The sequence below is a fragment of the Hyposmocoma kahamanoa genome, unplaced genomic scaffold (assembly GCF_003589595.1).
Source record: "Hyposmocoma kahamanoa isolate Upper Pololo Valley unplaced genomic scaffold, ASM358959v1 79, whole genome shotgun sequence".
Taxonomy (NCBI): domain Eukaryota; kingdom Metazoa; phylum Arthropoda; class Insecta; order Lepidoptera; family Cosmopterigidae; genus Hyposmocoma; species Hyposmocoma kahamanoa.
This window is the reverse complement of record NW_020653993.1, coordinates 3,139,682-3,153,495: the sequence shown is the minus strand read 5'-3', so window position 1 is coordinate 3,153,495 and position 13,814 is coordinate 3,139,682. Positions and strand designations below refer to the sequence as shown.

At 36.1% G+C, this 13,814-nt stretch overlaps 1 protein-coding gene across 1 annotated transcript in view; it reads left to right on the top strand.

Moving 5' to 3' along the window:
• Positions 1-13,814, top strand: part of LOC113233519 (ryanodine receptor) — a 275,950-nt gene that overhangs the window by 162,906 nt on the left and 99,230 nt on the right. The window contains exons 45-52 of the mRNA XM_026468642.1: positions 930-1,104; positions 2,243-2,346; positions 4,641-4,774; positions 5,453-5,542; positions 6,692-6,816; positions 8,871-9,053; positions 10,362-10,409; positions 11,106-11,226. Coding sequence (XP_026324427.1) covers positions 930-1,104; positions 2,243-2,346; positions 4,641-4,774; positions 5,453-5,542; positions 6,692-6,816; positions 8,871-9,053; positions 10,362-10,409; positions 11,106-11,226 — 980 coding nt within the window. The remainder of the gene's footprint in view (positions 1-929; positions 1,105-2,242; positions 2,347-4,640; positions 4,775-5,452; positions 5,543-6,691; positions 6,817-8,870; positions 9,054-10,361; positions 10,410-11,105; positions 11,227-13,814) is intronic.

The following is a 13,814-nucleotide window of genomic DNA, read 5'->3' as shown; positions in this document are numbered from 1 at the left end:
TAACAATCCATGATAACAAAGCAAATTTTTAAATAAATTTTAACCCATTTGTTAGGGTAGGCAAAGGTACCACCATACAGCCTCTTTACATATTTAGACTAAAGTTAAATATACGCTACAAAATAAAAAAGTAAAGAAATAGAATAGAACTGGCCAAGTACCGCATATATAATCAATCATTTTTTTTATAAAGATTTATGGCCCGGTTGTAAGACTTTCAGACCAATTAAACCAATGAGGAGGCAGTACGTAACGTTTGAGTAGCGTCCTAAATGATATTTTAATTAGTAAAAATACGACGTTCTTTTTTTGTATCTCATAGGTCTGTGTACAGTACCCTAATTAAAAATTAATTCGTATAAATATAATAACTACTAAAACCCGCCATTTTCAGTCCATAAAAACGATGACACTTGTAATCAACAACAACGCACTTTGTTATGAAACAACTAGCGATGTTTACGTACCATAGGTTAACAGATAATTAGTTTTTTTTTTCACCCGATGTTTTGGACAAAGGCAAAGGACGGTAATTTTTTTTTCTTCTTTCTATAAAGGAAAAGGCAGAGGTTTTACACCATACAGCCAAGTCTTAGTACATTATTCTTTTTTGGACATGAAGTTTAATTATGTTTCTGTAAATATGGCCGCCACAAAGAGGATAGGCAAATTGAGGCGGCGTGCTTGGATTGACTCGGGATTCCTTAAAACGGGCCGATATGGGTATTTTAGTTCGAGATTCGTATAATTTCGCGTTTTAATCTTCGATTAAGGCACAATAGCACTATCCTATTCCACTTTAAACTAGATTTCACAAAATAATTGAAAGTCAAAATAAAAACGACACTTTTCCCTCCAAAAGGTCCAGAGCGAATCTCGCAAAGGACGGTAATTAGCTCTTGACGTTTTTCTTTTTTTTTTTTCAACAGAAGGCAAAGACGAGCACCGCAAAGGTCTCTTACACATGAAGATGGCAGAAGGCGCGAAGTTGCAAATGTGTTATTTGCTTCAACATCTAAACGATATGCAGTTGCGACATCGAGTGGAGTCTATTATTGCTTTTGCGCATGACTTCGTTGGTGACTTGCAAGTTGATCAATTGAGGTACGTTGTTCTATAGAACAATATACTATGATTACCAGCCAAGATTGTTTTTTGTTGACTATGCTTTTGCGTAACCTCTAATATTTTGACTGAAGGACTAGAATCAAAGGACATGAAATTAAAAAGAAAATAGAAAGGCGTACTTATTAGACACGATGTTTTTAACGTTATAGGTTTTGGGCGTATACGCACTTTATCACAACTAATTAAGTAGGATATTATTATTTGAATCCACATTTCCTTATTACTATATTTATTTTATTTACTATATTTCAAAGCATTGTATATATTATTGTGGAGAAGCTATGTTACATTCAAAGAAATTCATACCTGCTTTATTTTGTAGAGAATACATTTTATGCGACATGTCGCATTTTGGAAAGTGCGCTCAGCGCCTTTTGTTACATATATTTTTTATTTAAAGAAAAGTTTTCTTGTTTTGTGGTAGGTTTTTTTTTTTTCATTGGCACTAACTTGTTATATTATGACGTTGATAACATGATTATATCTATGGCCAATACAAGGAGTGCCTAAATCCATATTACTTAGGGCGCGTTCCCATTATGTCGTAACGCTTTATTTATCGTTGGACGACTGTTGCGTCTAGCCTGTTTCCATATCACGACTCATATCGTGACTGTGTCGTGGATGTTTATTTTATCGTTGAACGACTGTCGTGTCTAGCTGTTTCCACTAGATCGTGACGACAATTTATCGGTTCACGGCAGCCGCCTTTTCGTTTACTCGAGAGTTTGAAGCGATTATCTGTCGTCACATTTTTATCGTGACGTTTTATTTATCGTCGGTCATATTAGCTCTTCGCATTGTCACGACAGTCTGTCGTAACGTCAAAAAAGTTAATCGTGTTGTTCTATGTGTGAACCATTTCTTTTAAATATACAAACCACGACACTTTAAACTGCACTGCGCTATCTGTCGTCACGACATAATGGAAACGCACCCTTACGCACTTTTTGTACCAAGCCTATGTATTATACAATTTTCGGAAATTATTTTTTTATAATTTCACTACTTGTGTACATTTATGATATATCTGCGTAAATACCCCAACCGCGATGTTATATTATTTTCAGTGTTAACTCTTTTATAAATTTTATAAAGCAATAATTTGTTTCAGGCGTTATGTTGAAATCAAGGCATCGGACTTACCCAGCGCTGTCGCCGCCAAGAAGACGAGAGAGTATCGTTGCCCTCCCAGAGAACAAATGAATGCCATATTGAGTAAGACATTTTTTATTTTAGAATTAAAAAAGGGGTACCACTTTCTTAGCTTGAAAATAGTCGTGCAAAACTGTATATACAGGCTGACAACAGGATCCAAAATGAATCTCAGTTGAACACTGACTTCTGTACATATATTTTGAAAGCTGAAAATTATTCGAGCTGTTTAAACATTGATGGTACTTATGCAATTACTTGAATTTTCCCATTTAATAGAATAGAATAGACATTGATAACACAGACAAGCAAAACAAAATAGAAAGAATTAATAAACAAAATAAAATACCAATAAAGCGAAAAAAACTACATAAAACATTGACTTACAATTATATGGACGTCGGGTCCGCGCTAAAAAGTGTCCAAACTTATAGGGCGTTAAAATCGTATACAGAGAGCGTCATTCACGCTTTAGTCTTCGTTTGTTCGACTAACAGCGAAGCAAGCAAAATTAGACAGTACTGCGATGACATTACAATTTAAATTCAACGGTTTAGCCTTTTCATATTCCTTTACATGTATGTCACTACGTTTAAATAGGTTGACTTGGGACATTTTTTTCGTGGTTTTTGTATTAGACCCGTCGTCCATTTATTTGTAAGTCAATGACATAAAAAGGGGACAAATATATAAAATAAATAAAATGAGACAAAACTGACAAAAAGCAAAAAAACGACACTAAATATAACGACAGATTTTGTACTGTCATTTGTGCGATTGTGGCGTACACATAATAACTTCATTCAGCAATATTTGCTAGCATGTATCTCACTCTCAATTATAAAATAATACAATTCGAAAAGTAAAATATTTCAGAAAGAGACAAGATAGATTTTATAACTATTTCACAAAAAAAAACCAACCTCAAAAGTTCGTGGAACACATCTTTTTGCCAAGTTTTATTGAAATCAGTTACCGGAAAGTGCGCAAAACCTGATTCATCTCCTAGTTTGAGGTGGAAAATTTTCTTCAAATTTAAATGGGACCATTACTGAGGTGCCCTTTTTCCAACAAAAAAGGATCATCTAAACCAGTTCACAAACGCTGGAGTAATCGCGTAACACACACACAACAAAAAAGCAGTCGAGTTGAGAACCTCCTTTTTTTTTTTAAAGTAAGAAAAGAAAATAACTGACGAAATTAAACTATTATAACATTGACTTACAATTATATGGACGTCGGGTCCGCGCTAAAAAGTGTCCGAACTTATAGGGCGTTAAAATCGTATACAGAGCGTCATTCACGCTTTAGTCTTCGTTTGTTCGACTGACAGCGAAGCAAGCAGAATTAGACAGTACTGCGATGACATTACAATTTAAATTCAACGTTTTAGCTTTTTCATATTCCTTTACATGTCACTACGTTTAAATAGGTTGACTTGGGACATTTTTTTCGTGGTTTTTGTATTAGACCCGTCGTCCATTTATTTGTAAGTCAATGTATTATAATAAATCACTTTTCATATCAAATAGTGTTTTGTCATATTTAGCACCTGGCAATTAGCGTATGTAGCTTGTATCACGTAGTTTTTTAAAATATATTTTGTCATACAAAGCGAAAGTATTTTTCGAATCTACATCGCGAATATTTCATTTGTAATTTAGATATAACAATCGTGAAAACCTAAGCGCTCGATATGTACTTTTTTTTCCCAAAAATTACTTTTGAGAATTATGTCATTTTATTATAGAACGTCAATATGGAAATCACACTTATGTATTTTTTATTCGGACCTAATTCGCAAGTAACATGGGACCAGAAACGTTGGTTGGTTTCTGAAAAAAATATATGTATACGACATTTAGATCCGAAAAAAATGAACAATTTCTTTGTATCGATCGCGAAAATCTAAAAACCTATGCAATAAAATAAATATAGTTCAGGATAAGGTGGTTTGCGTTAATATTAAACAAAACCGGCGGTACATGCTACCTGTAAAGACCACCTGTAACGTTGGTTTTATTTAAATAACATATAGTTAAATTACAGACACACGGATCTTTTCAACGTTTTCTCAGGGCGACGGGCTAAGTGGCAGTACCCCTCAGATCTTTGCGATTTAAAGTTCTGTGCGGCACTGTAACCGCACACGTCTAATTAGTCCCGTCTCTTGGTGTCATAAAAAAATAAAGAAAACAATTTTTTTTTTTGAAGGCATACAAGAAATTCAACTACAAAGTAATCAAAATTAACTACGAAATACATATGATGGTGGCATATCTATAAATATAAAACCCTCTTTAAAAATTAAGAAAAAAAACTACGAAATATATAGCATCAACTTTTCAATATTTCAGATTTCAAGCACCTAGAAGAAGATGATAAAGAGAACGTACCTTGCGGTGAAGACCTGATCGCTCGCATGAATGAGTTCCACGAAAGTTTAATGTCACACGTGTCGTTAAGTGCTCTTCAGGAGCCCGAAAGCGAGGTTAGTAACAAGAGTTGAAATTTTATTATTATTATTATTAAGATCTGCAACAAATACATGAAAAATTGGTGAGATCCGTTGCTTTCTTCCGTGACTTAGTTGGCATAGCGTCTGGCACGGTTTGCTGGGAGACATTGGTTCGAAACTAACCGGATCGAAGTGAATTTTTTCTAAGTGTTCGATCATTGTTTAATAATTACATTGACATACAATAATTATATTATTATTGATACAAAGGTCCAACAAACATAAAGAAAAATGCCTTAGATCTGACTAGACTTGAACCTGCGACTGTTGTCTGACCCTGGCTACCGCTTTTACCAACTGAGCTACAGACCGATACAGCAGATCTTACGAATTTCTCTATACGCTTGTTGCACATATTCGTATCGGATTTAAGATGTCTTTGGTGTAGCACCACCTGTGAGAAACTTATGAAAGTTTCTTCAGACAGCCAGCCAACCTTTACAGCTACCAGAGACTGACAAGAGATGTCGCTTTATTAATTATAATGTTTAGCTCAAGTGATGTTTATTAATAAAGACAGTTGTTTAAATTAAAATCACAATATCGATTCTGCACTTTTGATTTTTGTTTTTGAGTGTGGTCTATTTTTAGATAAGGTTATACACCAAACTTTTTAATACCTCGCCATATCAGATCGTTTTAAATTTTTAGGAAGCGGCCGAGCCCGAAACTAAAGCAGGCGCTATTGGTAAACTGTACAACATTATCAATACCGTCAAAGAGTTAGAAGAAGAGCCAAAGGTAAGTTTACCAGTCAGCATTTTATATTGCACATAGATTTTAGCACCAGCGAGTTAGTGTAGGTATGTACTTGTGATTTAGCCGTTCGGTAATCTTTAGAATTTCACTTTATTGGACTCATTTTTTATTACATTAAGGAGTTCCAACACTATGCTCAGACCTGTGTACCAAAATGTTTTGGCTAACATGTTAACATGTAATAACATGTAACATGTAACTATAAAAAAATTGGATACATAAAACGACAAATAAATTGTCTACCCGATGGTCAGTGAACTACAGGAAGGCAATGAACTTTTTAGTAACCGGCCTTGAGACATCATCATCATCAACCCATTTATACGTCCCATTGCTGAGCATGGGTCTTCTCATATGCGAGGGTTTATGCTTTAGGCCATAGTCTGCCACGCTGACTCACTGCGAGTTGGGGATTTCTCACGTTTTCCGAGAGTTATGGGCCTTCTTCGACATGAGCTCACCTGAACTCAGTAGCCCATCGGTTTGCACTTTGAGCACGAGATGAGTAGATGTCAGATCTGGTGAATTAATTCCGGGTAGTGCACGGAGTGAATTCTTCTACTCTGGTATTCATGGTACATCGAATTCCTTAGTATGGGAGGTAATTGGTATCTGGCACACTGTTGTTAGTATTATTATTATTTTGTATATCTATTTTAGACTCTGGCCGTTCCTAGGTCCTAAAAGACTAATTTGAATTTTTAAATGTAAGAGGCGGCATTCTTATTCTGTTTGCGTCCTACTTTACGCGGCCGTTTGTTTATCTGTACGCATAAGTAGGTAATTAAATTAGTGTTTAACGAACCTTCAGTCAATTTAGACATTTAACTACAACGTAAGAGATACACAGCCTCATCGAGTTTGTATCTTTACCAATAAACTTTTTACAAATTATCTATTTATTTAAACAATTAGGCGTCAATACTATAGCGTAGTATTGGACCCTATAGTTATTATTATTATATTATGATTTTGTCTAATTGTAAAGTTGTTTTCTGGTGGAAATAAATAAGATGGTGGTACCATATCTATGTTGGTACCAATCTAGATGGCATTTTCCACACTGGAAAGCCTTTCCGATGGGATCGAATTACATTTGGCGTAACTTGTTAATACTTGTTTCTTCACCAGGCAATTGAAGAACCACCAAAGAAGACACCTGAAGAGAAATTCCGTAAAGTACTGATCCAGACCATCGTTAGCTGGGCAGAGGAATCGCAGATTGAAACACCCAAGTTGGTTCGAGAGATGTTTAGGTATGTTTTAGTCACGTAAGAAAAAAAACAATGGAAGTGCCTTGATCCTCGACTACTATCAGAACCGCTGTCGCCAAGCGCACTCTAACAAATGATAAACACTATAAAATCTTGATAATGATTGGTCGTAATTTGTTATTTAAAAAGATGAAACGAATTCTGGATTGTTAATATAATTCAAACTTTATCCCGTCGCTATGTCGTTGAAAGTTAAATGCTTTTATTGCAAGTTACGGCGTTATGATTTTATATTGAAATATTATTCAACGTGTTTTGCTATCTCGCGGTCAGTAGCTGAACCAGAGAACAAACAAGTAATGAGAACGGACACTCTCCGCCCCTCCCTAGCTTTAGATACCGCACCACGCCCCGCACATTGACGGTCACATTGACTGAACGAGAACAAGACTGTCTGCGAGCCGTTATGCACTAAGACGGCTTTGATATTTGAATATAGTTTTCATTTATTCATAATGAAATTTATACGTTAATATATAAAATCATTTTACGTTACTATTTATAATGGTCGTGAATTGTGCTGTGTACGGCTGTTTATAATCGTCTAAACGGGATAAAGAGAGGTGTTTTTTGAAAGATGAAACGTAGTAAGTCAATAAACTTGTGTCTGAGACTCATTCAGTTATTGTTTTCTTTAGTGCAGAGTAATATATAATACAGTTTTATTGTATCAATATAATAAGACGCCATAACTTCGTGAGCTAGACAAGGGTTCTCGAATTTTTCAATTTTTATTGCCAATAAATATTACGTAGTGAATATAACTAATTATTAACTAGATAATGATAAGGTTGGACACGCAATTTCAAATACTTTGGTTACCTTTTTAAAGGTACCTGTCCAAAGTGCTTATAATATATTTTTTAAATAAATGGTCAATATTATTCTAGTTAGTGAATTAATGAAAAATATAATATTATATCGATATAAATACGTAATGAACATGTGTATTTATTAGGATTCTATAATAGAATTATAGATAATAGATTCGCGTTAGAACTTTCGCTATGTTGCCGCTCTGATCACGTATACGAGCAAGTGATGGGTAACCCTGCCACTTCACGCACACATTTGCGCGTGTGCAGATAACGCCTTGCTGTATGTAGTAGTAGTAGGTAAATAATTTTCGATCGTTGTATGGAGTTTCCGGGGTGTAGCTGAACTACGACGAATGACTAACATCTGAAGGAATAGAAAGTAGTATGTTCTCGACAACAACGGCCAGATTTTGATTCAAATGGGAATTGATCCGATCGGGTAGTCTCGAAATCAGATGGGTTTCAAAGCGAGAAGATGAACCTGTTTCCTACTAGATCTTTCTAATTTGTGAGTTAAATCAACTATTTTTTCGATTAGAAATGTCAAAAGTTTCCGATCGCCCAGTTGTGAATCGCAATTATGCACCTCGACTCGGAAAAGTCGCAGTTTCCTATCGGAAGAGGCAATCAAAATCAAGCTGCAGATGATGTCTTCTTTAAAGCACATATTGCATTATAAACGTTAATTTTATCGATTACTTTTAAAATTAACAAAAGACACATAAAACATTTTTTCGCTACGATTTCGTTCGCTACTAGCGTGGCAAATTCGAGATGTTTACTTAGTGCTCGAAAAGATAAAACTTGACCATATTGCACTGGGATAATGTTTACTTTCGTTTATTACACACACAAAATCAATTCGATTAACAGAAAATTGGAAATTTGACCTACCACTGATATGAAACTACCACCGGTAATATTTTTGGTGCTGCTATCATTTTTGCACACCAAAACAGCATTTTTCTATGATTTTAGAGAATTTGCGCGATGACACGACCATAACGCACAAAGCGGACTGAGCTCAAGTAGGCGGCACTACACCTACAGTTGGCACGCGTGCTTACGCTAACTAACCGCTTCTACTGTATTAATTGGTCTGTCTGTCAATAGTTTTAGTCAATGGATTCATTATATTTCAACAATTATGTTTTCAATCTAACCACAAGGCGACATAAAAATATGACACTATAACTTGTAAGCTTTTGTTTTTCACAGCCTTCTAGTCCGGCAATACGACGCAGTTGGCGAACTCGTCCGTGCACTAGAAAAGACATACGTCATCAACGCGAAGACCAAGCTGGACGTGGCCGAGATGTGGGTTGGATTAAGCCAGATAAGAGCGTTATTACCCGTGCAGATGAGCCAGGAAGAAGAAGAACTTATGAGAAAGAGGCTTTGGTTAGTGAATTACACGTACTTCCATTTGGTGATTCACCAAGTTCACGACTTTATCTACGTAGAATAATTACTTCGAATAACCTACTGTAGTATACTAACTTTCATAGTTTTATTGGTTCTCTTTAAGATTTATTTTTGTGACAAAAAGTAGACTATGTCCTTATCTTAGGTTCCATCTATCTCTATACCAAAATTCGTCGAAATTGGCTCAGCGTTTTAGGCGTGAATACGTAACTGACACAATCCTGTTCGCATTTATAATATTAGTTTGGATCCAGAAAAGAAGAAAAGAAAAGAGAGAAAACATTGTGATATTCAATAAACTTAATATTACAAATATTCTACCAGCATCTTTTTTTTCTATGAAACCAAGTGACGGGACGAACAAGTCGCGCACCTGGTGGTAAGTGACACGCCTATCCATAACAGTTACATTACCACACAATGCTTTTTAATTTACAGATCTTAGGGGCACTGCTCGTCACCCTGAGACATAACAAGTCTTATGTGCCTGTAATTTCATCAGTACCCTTGCCCTTCATAACCGGAACGCAGTAATTGGCGGCAGTAAGGTGGCAGTACTTCTCTGGATGAACTCTTTCACAAGGAGCTCTACTGCACATAAAATCTCTAGTCAGCGGCTGGATACTTGACTGAGTGTAGAAAAACTTTCATAGTTTACTCACAGATGGCGCTACGCCATAAAAAGTAGATTACTGTAACTTGTATCTCATTTGAAAGAGCATCAGGCACAATGTGACGAGGTCGCAGGTTCGAGTCCAGACGGATCGAAGGGATTTTTCTTTCGTGTTAATAATTATAGTGGCAATAGAACTCATCCAGAGACGCACTGCGGCCATACCTATTTCTGCCACCAAGCAGTAAATGTGAGCATTGGTTATTGTTGGATTAGCGAGTAACGGTCCTGGTCAAACTACAGGCACATGGGAATTGCCAACTTTATGTGACGGGCGCAGAGATGGCGCCCCTACCCTGTAACTACAACTGGTATGAGTAGACGTGTCGCTTATCACGTGGTGCACGATTTGTTCGTCCCATGACCTGATATCTTAAAAAAAATAGCAGCTATAAAGATGTCACGGCGTTGGCTATGGATCGTATTGATTGGAGGATGACCTGCAACAACAGGGCTATTAAATAAGAATTAACATATTATTATATGATTTACCAAATCATATTGGATTTAAAATTTAATGTCATGACGATTGTATACCGGAAATTGTTACTTATCATAATGTCTTATTGTGCTCTGTTTTATATATGTATTAAATTGAATATCATTCACAGGAAACTCGTGAACAATCACACTTTCTTCCAACATCCAGATTTAATAAGGTAAGTGCCTCTACAGAAGCGAAATTGTTAACGTGGTGTGACATCACGCGTTCTGATTGGCGTTCGCCATCACGTGCCCAACGGCTCTAATTTCCAATTTTTATTTGGCTAAAATAAAAATAACCCGCTTATTATATGGAAAAAAAACTTGATTTCTATTATCCTATTGTCTTATTCTGTCCTATGAAACATAAATTATCTTATTTTCTTTCTACTGTCATGTAGCCTATTTTGGTAATAACTCTAAAGGTATATCAACGCCTATCCCACTTATGTTTTGATTTTATACAAGTAGGGGATCGTGCATCGGATTTCCCATTTTATCACCGCACATTGCAATTAATAACAATTTGTGGAATACTGATCTGATTTTTTGTATGAAAAAATATTGACAACCCTTTCTCGCCTCTTTAATCGGAGATTTGCCAGTACATGTGCCTAAATGGCGTATTTTTTCTTGGTAAAGAATGATTGAAACCTTACTCTAACCGAGTTACACACTTAACACTACATTTTGAGAAAAGAAAATTTATATTTTTTCATACAAAAGTTTTTCAAAAAAAATATTTTGAAATTACTGAAGAATAAAACTTATCAGGAATGTCATTCCACAAATTGTTCGGTTGTCAGCGCGATATTCCACAATACGCAATTCGAGAATCTTTAATCTCAATTACACTTGTATTATTCTAACAGAGTACTCCGCGTGCACGAGAACGTGATGGCGGTCATGATGAATACTTTGGGTCGTCGCGCGCAGGCGCAGTCCGACGCGCAGCCCTCAGGCCAACCCGCTGAGGAGGGCGGCAAGGAAAAAGTGAGTCTTCATGCGTATCACTTCGTCTGTCTACGGATATACAAAGTGCGTACCGAATTAGTCTATTATTGTTATACAAAAAGAAAATAAAAAAATATTATTTCATTGATAATTGAAATGAATAGACTAGCCATTTGGGCACTTTTTTCAATCAACTTGTAAGAGCGCTGCTGGCGCTGATTGACTGTTCAGTAGGATTGTAATGTAGCCAGGAGAGTAGTAGTTGCCTCCGCAGCCTCTTAGTAAGTTTATAGTTCAAAAGGGTAAAGAACTAGTGGTAATAAATCCAGTTTTAACAACATTTATGATCTTTAAAATGTTTATCGTACATGAGATTTCTAGTAACTAGTATACGGCTCGACAAAATAAGAAGAGAAGACGTGTTCGCTGCCGCAACCGGGCAGGAACGAAACAAAATCGGAATGCGAAGCTAAAGAACTATGGAAATTCAAAATTTTAATTTAAATACGAGTGGCCAGGAACCGGGTGAAAGGCGATAAAAAGGTGGGATGACGATGTAAAGAGGTCACACCGTCACAAATTTGTTATTGAATATCGCCAGAAAAATCTTGTAGAAATTGTCCCGCGTGCAGCGCGACACAACTATTACGTAAACTGTCACTCCTCCCGCACCGTGCAGCTACCTCAGGAACCGACTCAGTTAAGTGGTAGGCCTGTAATGCTATCGTAAAAGATATCAGCATACTGGATCCCAGCGACCAGAGAATATAGCAACAGGAGACCACGTTTCGTGGGTGCGTTGTCACTGTCAGCATATGACAAAGAAAGATACCACCTGAATGCCAATTTTAATCTGCAATTCAGTGTTCCAGATATCGGGTAACTATGTTCTTAGGTATTGATACTTACACTACGCAAATACATTTTAAATTTTGGTCTGCAATTGGTAAACTAGGCAAGAAAACCAAAAATATTACTTGACCATGAGTGTTATTTTGTTCACGTTAAATTCAAACTCAGATCATCTTTATTTCATAGGTAAGCAAATTACACTTGAACCCGCCATAACGATTAAACCCTACTGAATGAGCAAGAAACTCTAGAGTTTGCTCTTTATAATTAAACATTTGCACACAATTACAATAATTATTTCAAACATCTTAGATCGAGATACCTGCAAGAGCTACACCAGTCACTATCACGGATATTTGTGTTCCAAGTACTAATATGTAATAATATAATACTAACTTTATTGATAGCCATTACGAATAGTACAGAAATAATACAGTAATTATTACGTATTGATTGATTGCTGATCAGTCAGGCAACATCCAGACCCCTCAAAAGGATTTAAAGTACGCAGAATCTACGTAATAACCTTAAGAATAAAGTTTTTGTCTCGCTATTGTTTTGATCTCGTTAATCGCAAATTTTGAATGTCACCCGGATTATTATAGAAGCGTACACATTGCCACTTAAATGAATTTGTGACTTTGTGACGACAAGTGTCAAGAACAGCTAGTTTATTTTCATTCCTCGCAATAACGTTATGTCCGTCACTATTTTTCTTAAAAAAATTAATATTCTTCTAAATATCTAATATTCTTCTCATAAATAATATTTTCATTTCATCATTTTCATAAATGTACAGTGACGTTAATGTTAGTGTGAGTTGAGTTTTTTTTGCGCTCGACCGAAATTCGGTTGGAGCGCCAGACGAACGTATTTTATTCCGTTGCTTTTAAGCGTTTATACGGGGTGTTTGTATCGTAATAGTGTAATGGATCCATTAAAAATAGTATGTGTTTAAGAAACATTAGAAGATGATATTCGAAAAGAAAAAAAAGCTGGGTACATCCACTCAATATGAAACGATTAAAGTGTGGGCAATTTCATATATCATATACACGTTTATATGAACAGCCAGAGAGAGAACATCAATTTGTTAAGTACTACCACGTGCCAATAAATGTTTTTCAAGAATTATTAAGCCTAGTAAATCCTTTCATTGCTAAGTCAGATACAAATATGAGACATTTTGTGATAAATTCCATAAACATGGTCGTTGTTCAACCTCGGCGATAAATTTTTCCGTATCGAATATTTTCGCAAGAATTGTCTATAATCACGCGCATCCTATACCAAAGTGACCCCTTCCCTCACCCCTACCTCCACTCGTGCCAAGTTGACGCACGATGCGACCGAAAGTCAGTCGTCATTACGCCCGTGAGTCGGCGTAACTTTTATACGAAAAAATAACAAACCATACTTTTGTATGAAACCGAATGCAACGCAAACTGCGCAACTCACAACTCACAAAATTACGCTCGTCTAGCCTCACACTTAAGGTCGGCTTTACCATATAGCTCATTCCATCGATTAGCGCTTTCATGTAGCTTAGATTCTTTAAATGCGCAAGCCAAGTCTTTCGGAGCTTTTATTACCTATACCGTTTTCTGTGTAGATATTTTACTTAGTATATATTTTACATATTAAACTTCACTTAATGAATAGTTAGTGTGACGGTTGCTGTCCCATTAAGCTAAGTAGACTCGTCATTGACTCCCGGCGTTCATTACACGCAAATTTACGGGTCCATGGACCACAGGTTAAGAAATTCTGCCCGA